The sequence below is a fragment of the Manis javanica genome, chromosome 13, assembly GCF_040802235.1.
Source record: "Manis javanica isolate MJ-LG chromosome 13, MJ_LKY, whole genome shotgun sequence".
In the NCBI taxonomy this organism is placed as follows: Eukaryota; Metazoa; Chordata; class Mammalia; order Pholidota; family Manidae; genus Manis; species Manis javanica.
Genome location: NC_133168.1, coordinates 18,161,822 through 18,184,073, shown reverse-complemented (window position 1 = coordinate 18,184,073; position 22,252 = coordinate 18,161,822). Strand labels below are relative to the sequence as shown.

Below are 22,252 nucleotides of genomic sequence, written 5' to 3'. Positions count from 1 at the left end.
CGGTAGTTCAACTTACTGCTTGAATTCCCCTAAAAATGTTACCTGATTATACCAGTGATTCTCAGCTGGGGACTGTCTTATCTCCTCCCAACATTCTCCTCTGGCAGTATCCGGAGATACACTTTTGGCTGTTGTTAACTCTGAGAGAGAACACTACTGGCATCTAGTGGTAGAGGCCACAGACACCGTCACACACCCTACAAAGCACAGGACAACCTCCACAACGAAGAGTGATCTGGTCTCAGCTGTCAGTAGTGCTGAAGTTGAGAATATCTGCTGCGTTAGTCCATTGAAACGAGGCAGAATTATCCACCTTATTTATGGCCACATTATGCTATACCAATGTTTCTCAAACACATAATGGGCAAATGAATTACCTGAGGATTTATGAAAGCCCTATACAGTATACCATTTTTTGGCCTTGTTTTAAACAAAGAATTGGTAAAATATAATCAATTAAAAAGGGAAAAAAATCCTTTTTCTTTCTTTCTTCCACTAATTAGGTCAGCTATAAATATATATGTTCCAGTTCATTTATGATTGGTTTAATTAGTGGAAACATACAGTTCTACAAAAGAATTCACTAGTATTTTTATTTTTGCTCACCTTATTAATGGAAAGCATGCATGGAAAGTGACTTAAATGTGTTAAATCATGCTTTCACGTATATATATATATATATATATATATATATATATATATCCTTAAAAAAAACAAATTTGGATTCTACTGGTATCTTCAAGGTGATTCTACAGCTGTCAAAAACTGATCATGTAACATTCTATCACACAGTCAGTTTTAAGAGAAACAATTTGGAATCAGAATTCGGTTTTTTGAAGACAGCATTCAAATCTTAGATTATTTGGTATATGAAGACTGATTTTAAAATCTTATCAGAAAATTAACTTCACCAAATCCTGGAAGAAGCTTACATTTAAAAACACTGGCTTTATTCAATACTATCCACCTGTACATTAAAGCAGATTAGAAATGTTTTATTCTTCCAACTAAATTCCAGTACTACAAGGGCAGTAAAACAATGATACACTGGGAAAAAAATGCAGCAAAAAACATTTGTAAAAAGGCTTGAAAGAATAAATAAAAACTACCCAAAAAAAGAAAGAAAACCATTCAAACCCATTCTGAAACCCCAAGAAGTCCTGGAATACAGAAATGCCCTCCTCCTTCACTATTTCACAGGAAGCGCTCACTGTAAGGCTATTTGCTTAATAATATCCTGGGATTACATTCTAAATTATTAACAACTGGTTACAGCTTGGTTGTAGTGCACAATTAAAATCACACTAACTTCATCTGAAGTGTCATTCTACAGTTTTATTTACACAACCAGTGAAGGGCATGTTCTTAGAATACCAGCTTTAATCCTTTTCAAACATATTACTATAAGAAGCCAAATTGTAATGATACAGCAAATGAGGCCACTGGCATTAATACAGGTAGCAAAAGTCCACATCCGGATGGTATTGACATCAGGGGAATTTCCAAAACCAGTTGCTGCCTAAGAGTGGCTGCCACTGACGAAAGCTTGAAATAACCTGTTTTCACGGGGGTATTGGCATTGCTGCACGTCATAACTGGGACCTCTTGCAACAACTCAACAAGGAACAAGGCAGCCCACAAATGCAGAAAACGTGATTCATGAAACATCTGAAAAGGGAGGAAAAGGAAAATTAGTGCAAAGTCCGGGTCAAATTCAAACACATACCAATTGGGGACCTGCATCCCCAATACTGCTAGTTATTTAAGTAACCAAAATTAAGCCTCAGTAAAGTTTTGATGTTGATTCCCTCCAAGCTTTTTCCCCATGATTTTTTAAAATTATCTTCCTAGGTATAAAGATAATTAAAATGAATATCTTCTCCTTAAAAGACTATCTTGTTTTCAGTTTAAAAATGAAATACTTACAACTAGCAGGCTGTTCTCCATATCGTCGCATTATTTGATCATGCGTAAACTTCACAAATGCATCATATTGTTCTATAAATAAAGGTTCGTGTCAGTTACAGGATCTGCAAAATGCACTAACATATTAAAGCCAGATAAACTGAAAAACTCAACTTGTACAGTGAAATAATTCTAGTTGGCACTTAATCAGACATTAAACCTCAGAAGTAATAATAGTGTATCAAATGGAAAGAGCATGGAACTTATGAAACCTACATTTTAGTCCAAATCACATGATCTTGTGTATATGCAAGGTAGGGCTTATTTCCTAACCTATTAAAAATAAAAGGCTTCAAATAAAGTTATCTTTTTACTCTGAAAGGTTATTGTTAAATATCTATGAGTAGCAATTTACTGCAGTGAGAGGAAAAATTTTATGATATACCCAAAAACATCCAACTGTAACCCAATCAGATGCCACAGAAAATGATGTTATATAACTAAGCAAATTCTCTTGCCTATTTTAGCACCTTAATTTAACTCCTTAAGAATCAAACAGTTTACAGTACCCAGTAAAATCTGTGGCCTAGAAACCAAGGAGGAAATTCTGTTTAAATCATCAAATGTAATAAATTTTATTTACTGAACTTTGTCAGATTTCACTAAAAATTTTTTGGTTAATTAAAACAAGACTACAATTTGATACTCTAAAATGATGTATATAGTGCCAGATTATTTCAAATGTCTACACTGACAGCAAAATTATCATGAAAGATATAAAGACCAAAATCCACAAAGTGACATAAACAGCCAGTCAGTGTTTAGCATAGGGTGCACCAAAAGAAAAGTCTAGTTCTATTAATACTGCTGCTGATCTGAATGCCTAACAAATACTACTTCATGGGTCATTAAGGAGGACCATGAGCTATATATAGGAAGGTTCCTTTCCTGAACTGAACTGAAATTCTGTGTTCTTAAAAAACATCTGTACCAGTGTTTTAAAAGAGTAATTTAACTGACATGAAGACACATGAGAAATAATTCATTTCTTACAGTGAGTTTCTAGGAGATCCTAAAATAAATTCTTCTCATACCTGCAAGTTTTGTGTTCAATATTTCTTCATATTCTTCTCGAACTTTCTCTTCACGTTCTTTCAACAAACGTTCACAAATCATCCCAACTTGCCGTAGAGTGAATAAGGGCTGTTCTTTTTTTAATGGTGAGGATGTTGCAGATGAAGTCCCTATGTACAGCATGAACAACAAAAAGTACCTTACTGAGAGCCATCATAGAAAGCATCAGTTTTTAGCACAGTATTTCCCAGTTAAAAGGTTTAGTCCTATCAACTGACACTGGAAAAACACAGCAAAATGTATGCAGTCAAATATTAAGGGAAAAAGTCTGAAAGTAAGTGGAGTAAACTACAAGATACTAACAAAACTTATGTTTTTTTTTTGTTTTTTAATTAATAATACTAGTGAGGAGGCCACTTGTAAAAATACTGAGCATACATTCCTAATATTCAGTATTAAACTTTATGGTTCAGGGTCCTTAAAGATCAGCAACTCAGCTGCTGTGATGTGTAAGATTTCTTCAGAATGCATTTTTCTTACTACTTAAGGCACTTTGATTTTCCAAAATCATCATTCTTTCTTTAAATATAACATCTGAAATTAATCTTTCTGAAAGCTCAAGATTATGATAGCCATCCATTTTAACACTGCTGCAAGTATTTTATGCACAAACACAGAAATTTGCTCTCAAAGTTGTTTGTCCTGCTCTGTACATCTGCCCCTGGGACCCCCAATTCCTATTTTCATTTGCTCTTTATAACCTGCAAAGCTGGGACCAGTTAACTAACCATGCTTGTTAGAACTGTGTCCATCACAAGAATAAAGTATACCAGCTTTAGTCCGTAACTACTTTAGTCTATAACTATCTTTATTTGCTATGCTTTGTTAATTGATCTTCTAAGTAAAATGACTACTGAATGATGATAACCTTGATTTCCTGCTAATACAGTCTAGTCTTTCCCCTCACCTCTCCTCTTACCGTGTTTCACCCACTTGGACCTGGTCCCCAAATTTGTTTTTGACAATTTTGTTTTCTAATCTAATTTTGACTTTTTATAGCTTTTTAATGTATTTTAAAAAGTCCAGGTTTTCCTATCCCGGCTGGCAGGGAAGGTAAGGAGGGCAGGCAATACTATCTCAAGGAAAACTATTTTGCTGAGAACTTTACTAAAGCTAAGAGCTACTTTAATGTCTCTTTTTCACTAAAAAGCTTTACCTTCCCTTCACTTCAAGTAGGCCTCATTTTTCTTCCTTAAAAAAAAGTGTATTTCCAAACTACTCCCTCCAGCAAAAGGTAAGTAAAGAGAGGATTAAATTTATAGGTAAATATAGGATCAAAATAATCCTTTAGGAATTTATCTTAACTGGACAAGTGTGTGAGGGTATAGGTACAGAGACATCTTTGTAAATACTGTAGTAGCAGAAATGGCATCTAATAATCTATCATTAATTGTTAGGTAATTATAGGAAGTTCATAAAATGACATAGTATTCATTCAGCCATGGCAAGGTACATCTATACCTAACAGAGAAGCAGTATATTATTATTGTTTTTAACGGAGTCTACATATTACAACACTTATAGGGAAGTCCACTTAGGGGATATTCTATACAGGTGGCTGTCTGGGTGGTACAAATCCAGGTGACAATTATTTATTTTGTACCTATTTTTAAGAGATCATGTATTACGTAAATGTATTTTAAAAATCAAGGGGAAAAATAGCTTGAATGACTAAAAAAGGGATTACCTTTTCCCATACTAAATAAATAATATTTCTGTCCACTTACTAAGTTTATTATTACCTGGTGAAGCTGGTCCACTGAGGAGAAATGCATGTGACTGTGTATCAGAAGTACAACACGGATCTGACTGTTGAAAAGAAGTTTCTAAATGTCTTCTCTTCTGCATGCGTTTATACTCTTGTTTTATGTTGTACAGAATTTGTTCTAAAATAAAGAAAAGTTAAAGTTTGGCAAGATAAAACCTTTCAAGTTAAAAAAATGTTGGATTTCCAACAGTTATTTAGTAGAACTAATCTACTGAAAATGATCTCTTCAAACAATATCCAGAAAACTAATGTTTTGGAGGGAATTAGTTTTAACATTAATGGGGCACCCATTCAGAAACAGCACATATATTATACACTACCACCTGGAATCCAACTCTTCCACAATACCATTCTTCTTTGAGCACACACACACAAAAAGGTATTTGAATGTTTTTCATTAAATGTAAAGATAGGGAGTCTTATGAACAAAAACAAGTACTTCCCCCTCAGATTCTTAAGAGTCCCAGACCCAAATGTCATTCATTCATTCATTCATTATTTATTTATTCATTGCACATACAGTGTAACAGGCTTTTCCAAGACCATAAATAATTAGAAGGGAGGACAACTTTGTATACATATAAGCACACACCAGTGACAAGTGACAGAAGGTCAGCAAAATGAGAGTGGATGGACCTAAGAAATTATCTTGCATTAAACAGTCATGGCCATTATTATTAAACTCAACAGAACGTACAACTATTACAGAATTAACAGCAATGTTATAAATCTTGGGGATAAAAATCCACCCAACAAGTGGTACATAACAGGTATTCAGTAAAAACCACTTATACCACAGTGCATGATCTTCAACCACAACCATCAAAACAGGTAAAGTTGTATCAAACAACCTTTAAGCCAGTATGACTCACCTCAGAAAGATTTCTAATTCAAAATACTTACCATTGACCCTCTCCAGAAAATCCCTTCCTGTTTCCACACCCTTCAAACTTTCTCACAACTGTCCTAAATCAGTAGGCTATCCATGTGAAACTACATCACAAAAAGTTAATTTTGTTTTGGCTTGGGATTAATAAAACAAAAATTAAGTTAAGGTGACAACTAACAGGCAATAAAATGACTCATAAGTATAATCGAGTACAACTTTAACAATCAATTCTACAGTGAGTATTAATTTAAAAATGAACTGAAAACACAAACTGAAGACTAGAGATTTAGAGTAAGGCGAGAACAAACCTTTCTTCTTACGTTTATACTTAATTCTCATGCCTTTTTTCTCATTTTATATTGTTTGCCTAATAAGAATTTAGGGGTATAAGAATTTAGGGGTTTTGTGAGATAAGACTCCAAGAGGACACCAATCAGTCCCTTAAACATTTTAGATTCTGCCAATTTCATTATTTTAACTTAAAAAAACTTACAAAAGATATATTCAGTGAAGCTTCCATATATGTAAATTTGGTGTGTAAACAAAGTTGTTTACATAGACATAAATGTGCAGGTAAAGCAGAAAACCACACAATCAGAATGGTAAAATTCAAGATGACTGTGTGAGGCATGCTTTAGCTGTACTTAACATTTTTCAAATGTCAACATGTTTATATTAAACATGGTCATTTTCAGTCCTTTTATATTTGAAATACAGTTTGTAATTTTAAAGTTACCATTGTGAAATAAAATGCTGTCTATTTGAGCAGTTTAGCACCTTGATATAAATGGGTTTCCTTAGATTCCAGAGGTGTTCAACAGAACTAGCCAACATCCTACACCAACCAGGACAAGGATTAATAACAGAACTCTCTCGGTAGCAATATTCCACAAGGTTTTAAAAATAATGTTTTGATCTCTGACAGATAGCAGTCTTCACTGTTTTATCACTTTTTGTTCAAAGCTACCATGACCCTGATCAAAAATGCCACAGCATCCTAAAGTTTACTTGCATTGTGACTTCAAATAACTTGACCTTAACATTTTGACTTACTCGTTGAACTCACACTCATGTGCTCAGATTACCTGAGTCTTTCTTCCCTTTGCTTCACAAAATCAACCAAAGCCCAACAAAGATGAACCAAAAGAAGAGTTGTAACAAACTCAATCTGTTCACTTGATATTCTCAAACAAGATCTAGCCTAGGATTAAGGTATGGTTAAACTTTTTAAAATTTAGCTTTGTAAATCTCTATACTTAAGAGACAGCCGTGTAACTAGCTAAGGAATTTAAAGGTATAATTTACAAATGAATTCACCAATTTAAATGTACAATTTGATGAGTTCTGGCAAGTTCATGCATAGTCTTGGAACCATCAAAATCGTAATAAAAAACTTTATCACTCCCCCAAATTGTCTGATGTTCCTATTAACCACCTTCACCATCTACTATCACTATACAGTTTTGCCTTTTCTAAAATTTAAGTGAAAGTGTAGATTTTTGCATCTTTCACTCAGAAAAATGCTTTCTTGATGTATACATGATGTTGCATGCATCAGTAATTCCTTCCTTATTAATGAGTACTGTACACACACACACAAAACTTACCCATTCTCATTTTAATGGGCATTTGGACTGCTTCCAATATGGGGCTATTATGAATATACAAGTACAAGTTTATGAGTGGACAAATTTTCATTTCACTTCGATAAATACCTACAAGTGGGACAGGATGGCCTAACAGGTAAGGTAGGTGCATGGTTTTCCTTTGTAAGAAACTGCCACACCATTTTTGAGTAACTGTACCACTCTGCATTCCCACTAGCAATTGAGAGTTCCAGCTGCTCCACATCTTTGTCAGCACTTGAGATGTTGTCAATTAAAGAGCTGAAGAATTTTAAATGTTATTGCCAGCACTGCTTTTTTACATCTAGTCTGATGCAACTATGTCATCTAAGCCTCGCTGTGCCCTCAGATGCTCTAATTACTGGTAACGTGATCAACGATATTATGTAGTGAATGGTCCAAGTTAACTGGACCAAGATCTCAGAAGCACAAGTAACAGGCAGCTAAATATAAGCCTCAAGCCCAGTTTATCTCAGTTTAGAGGTATATGAAGTTCTGGAGCTGATTAACTCAAGAAATTCCCCCAGATTCAGTACTCCACAGCTCACATTTAAAATTCTATCTAAATACTTAACTGACTTAAACTGCTTCCATTGCAGTTGAACAATGGCCTTTCATATAAATTATCTATGTCTAGACTTTACTTATATCTTGCCATCTCTTATCAAACTAACGTGACATTTCAAGTACATGAACATCTGACATTGTGTTGCCAACACAATTTACAGTCAATTAAAGAAAAAGTCAAAGCCTCACATTATCAGTTTCACATTCTAGTTTTAATCATGCAACCTTCATATTTGGTTTATGAATTATGAAACAAACTGAATTTGCAGCATATCACTTACAGCAAAATTATACATAGTTATCTTCATGACTATCTGCTACAAATGGTTGTATGTCTCTTTTCAAAATCCTAAAAACTACATTACTTTTACCATAAAATACGCTTAAGCCTTTCTTTTACTGTACTAGGTTAAGTGAAAGTACTAAGCAAATCCTATTAGTAATGAATGGCATTTTCATTCCCAAGTCTAAATGCCATTGAGATTGCTAATAAAATTCCCCTCCTTAATATGTAGGAGATTATCAATGAGCCAGCACTCATTCCTTTGGAATATTTACAAAACAAAAAACCTAAATAAAAATGAAAAGAAAAAGTCTGGCTTGTGGCAACATTAAGCCTACTGTAACCACATGATTTTACTCTTCTTAGTTGCCACCAATTATTTAAGAAAGAAATGAATAAGGTGGAACAATAAAAGCAGGAAAAAGCAGTTGATGGGATAAAAAAATAAGTTGGTCAGGGTATGAGAAACAGCATCAAGTTGGAACTGAGAGCAAAGGGAGGAACATGGAATTAGCAACAACTAAAATGTGTTTAAAGGATAATGACAAAACTGGGGAGAGGGAAGAATCAAGTATCTTTCTACAGTTCATAAGATGTTTAAAAACCAGTGGGGTATGTGAAACTAAACTTTCGCTCCAGACTTGTGCATATTTACTGTTTCCCTTCTGGCATCGTGAAACCTTAGTGTTTGATATAATATACAGTTTTGAGTTAAAGTATGTGAGACATTTTGTATCACCTTACATGCCAAGTTCTCTATGGAGTATCTTTGAAAAAAAGTTGTTCATCTAGATGAAAGTTCATCTAGACAAGTAACTCAAACAATAGGATTAAAAAACAAATCTTGAGAGTCTTGTCAGTTCTAGGGAGGAACACAAATAAAATGGAAAACCTGTACACAATTAACAGAAAACCTGCAGTTGCCATTAAGACTATGAACTGTTCCAAATTAACAGACCAAATCTAGAGCTCTGAACTATATACCAGAAATTAAAATACAATTAAGAGTTCTTATGGAGACCTACCTTTGTAAATTGACTGTTTTCCCAGGATCATCTGTTCAGAAGCTAAAAAACAGTTATGTTCTCCTTAAAGGAACCTTAAGGGCAATGATCTTGCAGCCAAGAGCCATCTAACTAAAAGTATTAGTTCTTGCCATTTTTAGATGTTTAACAATGCTATGTCAGAGGGACCTCGAACTAAATTTTAACACGATTGTCAAGTTACATCTACACTTTTAAATTCTATTTGGATTAGCACGAATCCTAATAAAACATAATACAGCTGCACAGAATTACATAAACAGGGTATTACCTACAGTACTTTAAAAGCAACTGGCTTAGATTCTAAATTTGTTATATTTTACTGTACTAAGAGGCATTCAGTTATCTCCTACAAGAGGAAGAAAAACCATAATCATTATATGTCAAATTGCATTATTTCACTGGTACTATAAAAGCCAATGACTACTTACTTGAAATAATGATACAACTTATTAAAAACCCTGCAGATCTAAGTTTTACAAATTAACTGTACAATGGGAGTCACTAATTCAAGTTCGATAACACTAAATCAGCAAGTGGCTCCTCCTATTCAAGGAGTTTCATACATCTACTTCTATAGATTCTAAAGAGATATGACAGCCCCTGATAGTTGTTTACACTATCTGCAACTATCTCTTAAGTAGTAGTTCACAAGCTAGGAGTAATAAAAACAAGAAAACGCAGTAAATGGGGAAGAGAAAGGGGAAATTGAACCATCCTGACATGAATACTTTCTTTTCATAAAGAAGTATGAATTTAAGATCAACATTTAAAAGTTGGGTGGTTCACATTAAATTTAAAGTCCAATTTCTGGCTACCGTAGGAGGGGAAAACTGGACTATGGGGCAAAATTCAGCTGAACAGTGCTGCTGCTATCTTTTGGGCATGAGTTCTTATGAGTTAAGTACTTTCAGAACATTAATGCACACACAAACCACCTGAGGATTTTGTTAAAATGTAGACTCTTCAGAATGGAGCCTGAGATTCTGAATTTCTAATACATTTCCAGATGATGCTGCAGGTCAGTAGCAAGGCTGGAATTTACTAGTCTCCACCGAGCTTACTTGACTCATTTATATCACTAGCCTACAACTATGGGCATTTAAGTCTCTTTCCCTAGCTTAAAATAAAAGCTCCGCTATTGTGGCAATTAAAAAGAAAAGCGATTGATTTATTATTGGACATATGGGGGAATGGAAGGGAGAAGGAAAGCAGTTAACAGCAGAGATTACAAACAAGTACAAAAATATTTAAGGTCATCTAAATTTTTTGCTACCCTCAGTTGCATTGTTTTTGCAGTTCTAAGTTAGATATACCTAGCAGGAAAACAGTCTGTAAATCAATTTAAACTTGATTAGACCTACTCAAGGAGATCCATAACATGACATTAATATAGACATAGATTCTTTCTTTCCTAACACACCGTTCTTAAAATATCACATTCATTTTCATTATGTGATTGGTAGTGAACAAATGTATTTGCTTTTCTATTAGTCTGCTTTAAAGGAGCAATCAAGACTACCTCTCACTCCAGAAAGCACTGATTGGAAGCTCACAGAGATCTTTTGTTTATTTTGCAAACTGGCTGTGAATATTTGAATGTCAACAGACTTCAGAGAAATTCTGACTTCCTGGGGGAGGTGTGGCTACTGAGAAGCTCTGTCAATACAAGGTCCAAGTTCACCATGGTGGGAACTGAGAGGAATAGTCAACTGTCGAAGAAAGTCTGGAACATGCATGTGATTGTTCAGGAAGTTAAGCTAGATAGGAGTGGAGTTGCGCCTAGAACTCACTCCTTAGTCTGATGGCCAGATGAAAACAGAGCAGCAGAAGTGTTCTTGGAAGAAAGTCTTTTCAGAGGGGAAAAACTGACATTTCCCCAAAAAATAGAAGGGAGTGGGTCAGCAGTATGATGCTGTAAGAAATGTCAAGATGAGAGCTGACTGTTTGCCATGGAAGTCGCTGGGGACTGGGATAAGACCTGACTAAGACAAATGCGCTAGGAGTTAAGTTGAGAACTGAAGAAACGGAAGCAAAGTGACTATCTGAATTTGGTTTTGAAGGGGAGGAATCTGGATGACTGCTGAAGGAAAATAATTAGGTTTTATTTACTTGATAATGGGGGGCTTAACAATGTTTAAAGGCAAAAGCAAGGATCTGGTTGAGAGAGAAAACTAATCAGAGGATAGGTTTCCTTTGCCATGAAGGGGGCTCCTTCCCTCACTGTGTAAAGTGACTTAATTATCTCACTTAATCTTCCTCAATGATACTAAATGGAAAACAGCATAGGCACACATATTGGAATGTTGATACTGGGGAAAAATGTAGAAGCTGCCACTTGATAGTTTCTATTTTTCTGTGAAGTAGAAGGGCGTGTTTATTCACTGAAATGGCAGGATTGCTGGGTTATGATATAAAAAGTCCCATTTAAAAGGTTACCCTATTGCAACTTCCAGCACTCAGCAACAGGAAATATTCCCAATCTTCACAACCACCCTAGGAGGCAGATACTACTATAATGTGCATAACTTTATAGATGAGAAATATGAGAGACTTTGCTTCAGTGTCTCCGAAAAGGTCACACAGCTGGAACGTAGCAGAGCCAAGCATGATCTCTGGGCTTAAACTCTCAACACCTAGTGCCCTCTCCAGTACTGTATTGCTACACTGAACTGATACTCTGGAAGTACCTGAAGTTACAGTAAATCACAAGGAAAGCTGATTTTTAAAAAACAGGATGTCAGACTGTAATGTGGTATGTGGTGGGGACTTGATAATGGGAGGAATCTAGTAACCACAATGTTGCTCATGTAATTGTATATTAATGATCCCAAAACAACAACAACAACAAAAAACGATGTCAGAATAGAGAGATTACTACCATGAATTATACTGATACTTCATACCCTGAAATTTTGTTACTGTTAAGAGGGTAGTAACCAAAACGGAGCGTAACTCTCATCTATCTAAAGCTTTGAAACTGCTAACACTGACTACAACAGAATAATGATAAGCAATCTTCACATTACATTGAGGTATTTACAAAAGAGGTGCTTCAAGAGTCTCCATAAACTGCTTCCTCTTAGAACAGGCATCTTTCTCTAAAAAGAATGCTCTACTGGTGTTTTCAAAGTGAGAAATTATTCTAAATTGGTAGGTCAGCACTGCCACCCACACAGGACTGATTACAGTGTCAGTCTCTGATAATGTACTTTCACCTTGGGCCATGGATGGCTGATACACTGAGTATCAGGTTTCCCTGCTGAGTCCCAGCAATCAAAAAAATCCCATACTTTTAACCAATTACACTACTTAAGTAAGTTCTCACAGAGAATTATATTTTAGCATTAGAAATGAGGCAATCCTCTGTAACAATTAAAGGCAAAGTTCAAAGACAGAAATGTTTAAAAATTCGGCTCTATGTGATCTTTCAAATTCCTCTCTACATTATGTTCAACTGTTAGATCAACAGTATTTTCTTATTTTTCAAAGAAAGAAAGAAAATCAACCTTTCCAGGTCCCTCCTTCCAACCTTTCCCTATAGTTTGATTTTGGAGGGAGTTCTCTAAGAATTAACATGAGCAGAAATGAAAATGAATGCTAAGCCAAAATGAGAACATCATGGACTGAGACCATTTCAGAAATGGCCAATAAACAAGTCTCATCACTCACCTTAAAAACAAAACTACTTTTTCTTTAAAAATTTCAAAAGTACTAAAAGTGTGATTTAATCAGAAACCAGTTTCAATACTTATGCTGCAAATAAGGTGAAAATAATGTTGTGGTAAATGTTCACAAGGAATTAAAATAGATATACTAATAAATCATAAGATTATACTATGTTTACTTAAGTTTAGCTAGCTAATAAAGTATCAGCAGTGGCAGCTCTGTCAGTCCCTTGAGAGACTGTCTTTTGCCCAATCAGCATAGTATCTGGAACTCAAATGAAGTTCATAAAAGCCTGAACAAGTGACTTTTAAAATATTCAGATGTTAATAATGCTGGAGAAAACAAGTACACGAACAGATCCTGAAATTTAAAAGTCAAACAAAAATTAGCGGAAAGATTACAATTTTTAATAAAATTAAAATGGTGCAAAGAATGACCAACCTATGACATTTTTGACAAAACCTAATGACTTAATGATTTTTAAAGGGAAGAAAGTAAGTTATATTCCAAGAGAAACTAAAAGCTTATTATGAGCTGTTTTCCTAGAGTTGGAAGGCTAAAAACCACAGCATCACCACAAAAAGCCTACCTTCACAAGAAATATTATACAACCTGGCACACGGCAAAATTCTGATCAAAGCCCACACCGTTAACATACACCAGAATTTTAATTTACCTGCAAGGATTCTCTCCCTGCTCAATACAGCAGCAGTATCTTCTCTTCACATAAGAAATCTGCTTCAACTTAAGTAACTCAATTTCTTCATAGTAATGAAAGATCAATGTCACACTGCAAAAATATTTTCTCCTAAAAATCTTATAAAACCTTTAAAATGTTTCTTCAAATTAGTAAATTCTAAAAATGGTAAAATCCTTGTAAATAGGGTTATTTTAAATATTTTAATGTACATAATCCATCTTTACCATCACTGTCCAGGAGGATGAGGGAATGACTACTCAAGTATATTTCAAGTGCCTCAGAAAAAGAATTGTTCCAATCTTTAATTGCTGTATTTCGTTTTGCTACTCATTTGTTTGAATCATACATTTAAAAGAAAATATCTTGTCACATATTGGGGCTATCATTGTCCAAAAACCGTCTACAAAGAAAAATAGAGAGAGGGTAGAACTGGTATTACCTTTTTAAACTTGGAAAATGACAGGGCTTGATTAACTCAACAAATAAATTCAGTGTCTTAAAACTATTTGTGGTAAGACATTAACTATACGGGAAGGTATGGCAGATAAAAATACCTTTGGGGTTACTTTCAAATTATTCAAGTCCCATATGACCCACCCTACCCGCTCAAAATCCAGGGAGGCATTCCTACTAACACGTCTTTGCCACAAGACTGTCGCTGACAGATGACATTTCCAGATATGTTTAGAAAGTTGAGAAACATTAGTAAGCTGAGTTCTAGAATCCCTACACTCAGCAATAAAATTAAAGATGAATCTATTTAACTAAACGCATTTGTAAAACATATTTATCACAGCAGACAGATGCCAGACTGGTTCATATACGCTTGAAAAAGTATTCCCTCCTTAATACTTTTTTGAAAGCAGGTAGTCTTCTCAAAGGCAAGAAATTCACGAAAGTTTTACATATGCAGAGAACCTTCTGTGAGTCAACAGTACTAGCACAAGGTTAACATGAAGAAAGCTGGGACCAACACTAAACCCATGCTGCAGTTCTGCGTTCTTCTTGAAGTGGAGAGAGAATCGAGTCTCTTTTCAAATAGGAAAAATATGCAAAGCTGGGCACGTCCACTGAATCTCTCAAACCCTTCAAAACAAAACCACCTCGAGCATTGTGTCTTCCTGGGTCTATCTAAGCACTGAGGAAAACACCTACCTGAGCAATACACAGTATATTGGTTTTCCTATAAGCCACTGAAGAACTGACGGAATTTATTATTCTCCTTTACATCTCAGATTATGTCTCTGTGGCAACCATGTTAGCAGCATCTATACCTAAGAAGGGCTAGCCTTTCTGATCTAGCCATGTTTATACCCATTATGTTTCTGTGCTCAAGTTAGGCTTTGTTTTTTTACTTCAAAAACAATAGCTCGCCTAAAACCAACATAATATTGTGTATCAACTGTATTTCAAGTAAAAAAACTCACAGATAAAATAAACGCTCAATAATGAATACAATGGTGCTCTGCTTTTAATGGCCATAAACTTACAGGATTCTTACATGCATAATTCAAAGAACTGAAATAACCGCAGCTACATATGTGGTCCTAAATAAAATACCATGTCTAGAATCCAAAGTACAAAGACCATTAAAAGCAGTTTATTTGTCAAATACACTGAGAAACTAGAAGCTACTTAACAGCTGTTTAAATAACCACAAAATATTAGAAACATTTCTGGCTCAATATAAATGACATCTGAAGTGAAATGCTGCCTCCTCCAACAGACATCTCATTTGTTTGCCTAGATTCATTTATACTTCATTTAAGCCAGCTGGTGTCTCTGTTTGCAGGCATGCCTCAATGTCTACTGAACAATCTAAGTTCCTGTAAACCTTTCCCATTCACAAGCTGCAGTTTCCATTTTTCATGGCAAGTTTCCAGCAAATACAATGAGTTTTTATAAAGGAATTTAACTCCTCATCTAAATCAATTCCTAAGGCACTGTAGAGCAATGGTAACACCACCATATAAACGGTCTTTAAAATGCCCAGCAAACTTAGGAACAGTTGACATCCAGATCTCCTTACCAGATCACTCATCCATTCATTACACAATTAAGATAAACAAGGTGTTGGATTTGACTAACACTTCATTGTAATGTTACATAACATTTTGGTTTTATTAAAATAATTTTGTTCTCCGGAATGTTATAACAATCTTTTGGCTAAATGGTAGTATTCTGAGCTGTTTCAAAACCAATCAAGGACAGAAAACTTTGAGTCTGTTTTCAACTAACTAGGGATAAGTACTGATGCTTCTAGTAGAAGCACTTATTTTCCCAAACAGGCAATGCTTCCCTTCCACCCCTATCTCCACTCATCATTCACCTTTCCTTTTCCACTTCCAGGGGGGTATTATAAACTTCACTGCTAACACCCTAGACCAGAGGTAGGCAAACCTTTTCCGTAAAGGACCAGACAGTAAATATTCAAGCTTTGGGAAAATAATCTGTCACAACTACTCAGCTGTGCTGTTGTATCCTGCAAGATCAGTACTTGAAAAGAGAAATAGAAAATGAGCATGGCTGTGTTCATAAAACGTTGGTCAGCCCTTTGCTTTTTCTTCTATTCAGCTGCAACTCTTTGAAAAATATAGATTTAAGTAACAGTCATCCAGTCAAATTTTGGAATTCCTTTCCTAGGATGACTATAAACTAGGGTTTAAAACAGGTGTCCAAGTTCCTGCAACTACCAGCACAGCTGCAACGGGCCTTCACGTATGTATCAGAAGACACTATTTAAATACCCAGTGAAGAAAAATGATACAATAACTACAAATTATACACATGCTCTGAAAATAAAAAATCCACTTCAGTACTCTAGTTGTAACTTGCTTAAATTATATTTGAACTCAGAAATGAAAACACAGCATTACAACAGAGTCCCAGTCAATTTGTTAAGTCACTTTCCATTTCCCAGCCCTAATTACTTCAAGCTAAGGCTATATGGACATTCCCTCCTGTAAAGTTTAAGAATCACAACTGTTAAAAAAAAAAAAAAAACTAGGAATTTGGGAAAATTATTTCCAAGTCCAATGACATGAAACCAGGAAGCTCTTTGATACCTGCACAACACTACAGCTCCCATTATAACAGTATTACAGCAACCATACAGGGGCATGCACAAAACTAGCCACATAAACAAAAAGCCAAATTAAATCATGTATAGAATGCCATTCAAAATTAAAGCAAAAAGTAAATTTAAGCAATTCAAAATGTTAGCATTTTCACTGCCTTTCTTCAAGTCAACATTTTATGTTAATATTTAAATTAGCTGAAATAGCTAAATTAACTTTGAGCATACTGATAAAAATTACGGTGTGAATTCGGAGTTCAGGATATATTAAACTTCCAGAGTAGATGTCAAAAACACCTTCAAGAACAGAAGACATAGCAATATTTTGGAAAATGCGAATTTGAATCAGCAGCCTTAAACAATTTCAGTAATTCCTGTCATTTTGCTATTATAATCCACTTAACTGAAATTTGAGATGATGTAGAACCAAGTTCATTAGCCAAAGTTACACATTTATCAATGAAATGACAAATTTGCAAAGGACACAATTCTAAGTTCCCTTTAAAAGTTAATACAAATGTTATAGATCCTGTCTGGTTTACCATATATCCTCAAGACTGTTCTGGCATTGAAATATACTTTAACTCCCAAACCCAGCACTGTATAAATTCACCCCGTACACTGAAATTTATTGTTAGGAGAGGGCTATTTTTAAAAGGCCTTATAGTTGTAAAATACAGATTCCACGGTATCATTTCAATTTTCAATAACCATTTCACTTAAAAAGACCAACTCTGAAAATAATGTTAACTACCAGGAGCTCCTTAACACTGTTTCTTTTTAAATGTAAAACCTAACAACAAGGCAACGAATGTCTTTATTCAGAAAACAGTTTAGGTATGGTCATTAAATAAAATTAGGGGAATTCCTCTGAAAACTCATTACAACTCTAAAATAGTATATCCTTAATTTAGATCAAATATTTAACAGCAAAAATGGTAACCTAGGCATTTGAGGGTCTCTCCATATACTTGGGGACAGATACTTTAAAATCTGGCCTGAAAATAACAGAAGTCAGTCAATTCCAAATGGCAGTTACCAACTATAGAGGTATACACTGCCCATTGTTTTTTTAAGGTAGTGATAAGGAAGCATTTATATCAAGCTATGAAAAGGCTTTGTCTACAGGTCATATTATTACCAAAGGCGCACACACGAAACCTTTGCATGCTACATACACAAAGGAAACACATTTACACTACTAGTCCACAAAAACCTATCCTAGGACTGTGCCAGGGGCACGCAAGGATTTTCAAAGTACAGAAAAAACGGCGCACACAAATGCAGTACAAAGCAGCCAAGAGGTATTTCCTCACAGTGACTTTCAGGAAATGTTTCAAGATGAAAAGCAAAAATAATCTTAAATCTCTTGGAATCGTGGGTTGTCTTCGATGTATTATTCTCAAGACGTAGGCTGTTTTCTCCCAACATACTGTGTTAAACAGAAGTAAAGCACGTCTAAACAAAAGCAAGTCGTCAGCCCCAATTGTCCATACGATTTGCTTTTCATTAAAAGTTCAAGTTTCTCAAGGTCTAGACGTATAGCGTGATCATGTTACAGTACTCGGGAAGAGCATTTTCTTTGTTGTTGACCCTGCTAGGGAAACAGGTCTTGACTCAGCCAAAGTGGCGTTCTTGTGGGTGATTAATGACAGGCCTAGATCTCGCCCCAGTGACATCCATCCCCACCCCTATCCCCTCGGTACTAAAATCGCCCCTGTCTCGACTGGGGCAGGGGCTGCCACCTCGCCTCAAGCCACTCAGTCCCAGAGTTAATCGCTGCAACCAATCGATTCTGGGAGTCAGACTTTGAGATTCGGGTGAAATGTGACCCTTCTCTCGCCTAAATTTATGAATAATATCGCTTTTTCTGATCATTTCCGCTGGGGCTCTCCGGACTACGGAAACACTCAATTCCAGTCATTCAGCCCAAAGAAAAGGACCTTCCTCTTCCCCACAATACCCGGCGAGGCACGGCCCCTGCCCACCTCACCTCCCGATCCCCCCACCCCACCCCCAGACATCACGGCATTTCTATTGTGTCTCCAAGGCTGGAGGGGCTCACAGAATGAGGTCGCCCGACTACTTCGCGAGCGGCGCAGGCCGGCATCCACCCCCGCACCCGCCGTCCGCGCCCCGGGACCCCGGTTCTCCCGCCCCGTCCCACCTGTGGTGAGGCGGGAGGAGACGTCGCCGAAGGGAGACGGCTCCATGCGGAGATACTTCTGCGGCGAGGCGGTGGCGGCCGAGAAGGAGGCGGCGGTGGCCGCGGCCGCTGACGACGGAGAGGCGGCCGCTGAGGTGGGCGCCGACAATGGCGCACATCGCCTGCGCTTCGGGGACGCAGGGCTCAGCAGCGGGTCGAATTCCAGAGTCCTTTTCAGAGTGGCTCCGCACGCCATGGCCCTGGCAGCCGCGGCGCCGGGCTCGGGAGAGGCCGGGGAGGGCGAGGGAAGGGCTCGGGACTCGAGGAGAGCCTAGCCGACGGGCTCAGGAGAGAAAGGCGGTGGTGGAGCGACGGCAACGGGGGGAGAGCCGCCGCCGCCTCGGCGGAGGGGCAGCGGCCCGGCCCGGCGGGGGCTGGAGGGGCGGTAGCAGCCGCTCACGCCAGCCGCGTCAGGGGGCTCCGCCGTCTCCTCAGGTGCGGCTCCCCCGGGAGAGGCTCTGCCGCCCCCGCCGTCCGTTCGAGCTCTGCGCGGCGGCTGAGGCGCCCCTGCGCTGAGACCCTCTCCCTTCGAAGTCGGTACCAGCCCTGGGACGTGTGAGGCCGGAACGCGGCTCCTGATACGCCCGGGCAGGGCCAGAAGCCGAGAGCGGCGGTCGATGTGAAGGGATTGCGAGGTGCTGGCTGCGGCGGGAGCTCAAGCACAGACGTCCGGCCGCCTCCCCCTCCACCGCAGGACTCTTCCACCCGCCGCCGGCCCCAATATGGCGTCAATAACAACGCCGCCGATTCAAATTCTGCGGACTCAGGGCGCATGTGCATAGGAGCGTGCACGCCCCAAAGGCTCATTCTGGGGGTTGTAGTTTTTCACTGCGGAGGAGTATGCGTGAAAGGCGGTGAGGGAGGAATCACTGAAACTACGACTCCCGGCATTCAAGGCGGGCGATACCGAGTTCCGGGTTGGAATTTAAATCCCCCTCAGCTTCAGCTAGAAAAAAGAGCCAAGTAAAAGAAAAAGGCGGTGGGAGAGTGGGAGAGAGAAAAGAAAACCGGTAGGGAAAACAGGCTTAAAAGTCCTTTAAAATTAAGGATATAGTCCTGGTATAGCTCCCACAGTGATTTAACAACTGGGAAATAGAAAACTAAACCAACCTAACAGTCTCCAAGAAGGATTGATTAATTTTCTCCAAGAACATTAATGGTAATAAAGAGTGCCAGAAACAAAACCTGTCACATCGATGGGCTAGGAAATAATAAGGTTATGAAACCTATTTAGGACTGCAAGAGAGAACAGTGATAGTATCAGGTTACAGGATCCTTGCTTGAACTCGATGCTTCGCCCTAACCAGGTAGTTGCTTGCATGCATTTATTCAACAAAGCCCGCTTTACCCTGCAAAATGAACAGGGTTTGAAGGACACACAGAACCAAATTGTTTGTCTTGGATTAAAAGCGAGTGATATCAGAAATGGTCCTATCTCTGCTGAATATTGATGTGTATCTTGTGAATGGTAAAAATTAAAAGACAATGAAATGTCTAGAGAGTAGATATTGGACCCATTTTGTAAAAGGAGAAAAAAATTATTCCTAAAAGTTGTACTTTCATCCAGGTGCCTAAAATAATAAAAAAAACGCATTAAAAAGTGATTTGTGTAAAAAATTGTCACCAGTCCTTTGTCTATGGAAACTATTACCAGTCTAATACAAACTAGTTATCTGAATGCCGTATCAAATGATCATAGATACCAAGTCCTAGCTTCTGACGCTTATTTAGTGCTGCCATTTATTCAGTAACTAAAAGATGTGTGTACCATTTTGTCTGTTACTCTTTATATTGTTCTTGGACAGTAGTTCAATATGTTTATTCTTGTTTTATTGAGTTGTCCAACCCCTCAAAGATCAGCAGTCCTGATCACATTGTTTGTGTCAACAGCTAAGCTGTGATAAGCAGTAGACTCATAGACACTGAGAAGTGTTACCATAGGGAAGGGGCTGGCAGAGGGAGGAAGGGGGTGAAGTAGGTGAAAGGGATGAAGAAGCACAAAATCTCAATCATAATATAAATTAGTCACGAGGATGAAAGTACAGCATATAGACTATAGTTCTGTAACATCTTTCTATGTTGACAGTAACCACTAGTTGAGGTGAGGATTTAATAATGTATATATAACTGTTGAATCAATATGTAGTATAGTTGAAACCAATATAAATTATATATCAACTATATTTCAATTAAAAAAAGTTGCCAACATGTATTTATAGGAACACTTTTAGCTATCTTTACAAGTATAAATGAAATAAAATTCTTAAAGTGAAAGGAAAAAAAACAACTAAACTGTGATAATTTTAAGATATTGTTTGGAAAATATCTTTTGAAAAATATTAACGTTTCATGAAATAGCAGCTTAACTATGACACCTAATATGTAAATTTTTACTAAATTCTAAACACTCCATGAAATCTATGATATGGTGACATTAACAGAATATATCTATTTTATCTAAATGAATAGAAAAAGACAGGTTAAGCCATGGAAAACAAGTAACAAAGCATTTAAATTCCTGGTAAATATTTTCTGAAATTAAGATTTGACCTTAAATTATAGAACTGATACCAGAAAAGGAGAGTAATGAGTTGAATTGTGTCTCCTCAAAACTTGTATGTTGAAATCTAATCCCAGGCATCTCAGAATGTGACTTTATTTGGTATAGGGTCATTTAAGATATAATTAGTTAAGATGAAATCATACTGAAATAGGGTGGGCCCCTACTCTAATATGACTAGTATTCTTATAAAAAGAAATTTGGATACAGACAGACTGAACATCATATGAATAGGGAGGCAGAAATCTGGGTGATGAGTCTACAAGCCAAAGAAAGCCAAAGACTGCCAACAAACCCCCAGGAGCTAGGGGAGAGGTTTGGAACAGATTCTCCCTCACAGTCCACAGAAAGAACCAGCCCTGCCTCAACCTCAGATTTGCAGTCTCCAGAGCTGTGAGACAGGAAATTTCTGTTGTTTAAGCCATCCAGTGTATGGTGCATTGTTACGACAGCCCTAGGAAACTAATACAGGGCAACTGTGATTGTCATTGGAGTTACACTAGACTGCCTAGAAAATGAGGGAAGAGTTGTATGTAAAGGTGGTTGGGGTTATCTGGTGAACTAGACACAAGTCATAACAGCTGCTCATGCAGACACCACCACACAACATTACCTGCAACAGGCTTTCTGTCATGACTGAACAGTGACAGAGCTGGGTCAGCCTTCCCTCCCACCAATGACTAAGGAGCCTGTTCAGAAGCTAAGAACAAGGAGAACCCTTCCCTAATCACCTGGGCCTTTGCTCACGCTCTCTGCTCCACATTTTGTGCCTGACTTCTTACCTTTTAAGACTCAAACCAGTCATTAACTCCTATAGGAAGCCTTCC

General features: G+C 37.3%; 1 protein-coding gene across 1 annotated transcript; it reads right to left on the bottom strand.

Moving 5' to 3' along the window:
• Positions 1-1,315: 1,315 nt before the first annotated feature.
• On the bottom strand, positions 1,316-19,062 carry AKIRIN2 (akirin 2). Its single transcript, XM_017671694.3, has 5 exons — positions 18,827-19,062; positions 4,782-4,925; positions 3,000-3,149; positions 1,927-1,998; positions 1,316-1,668 (listed from the first exon to the last, which is right to left on the bottom strand). The coding sequence occupies exons 1-5, from the start codon at positions 19,059-19,061 to the stop codon at positions 1,658-1,660; spliced, it is 612 nt and encodes a 203-aa protein (XP_017527183.1). The 5' UTR covers position 19,062; the 3' UTR covers positions 1,316-1,657.
• Positions 19,063-22,252: the final 3,190 nt, after the last annotated feature.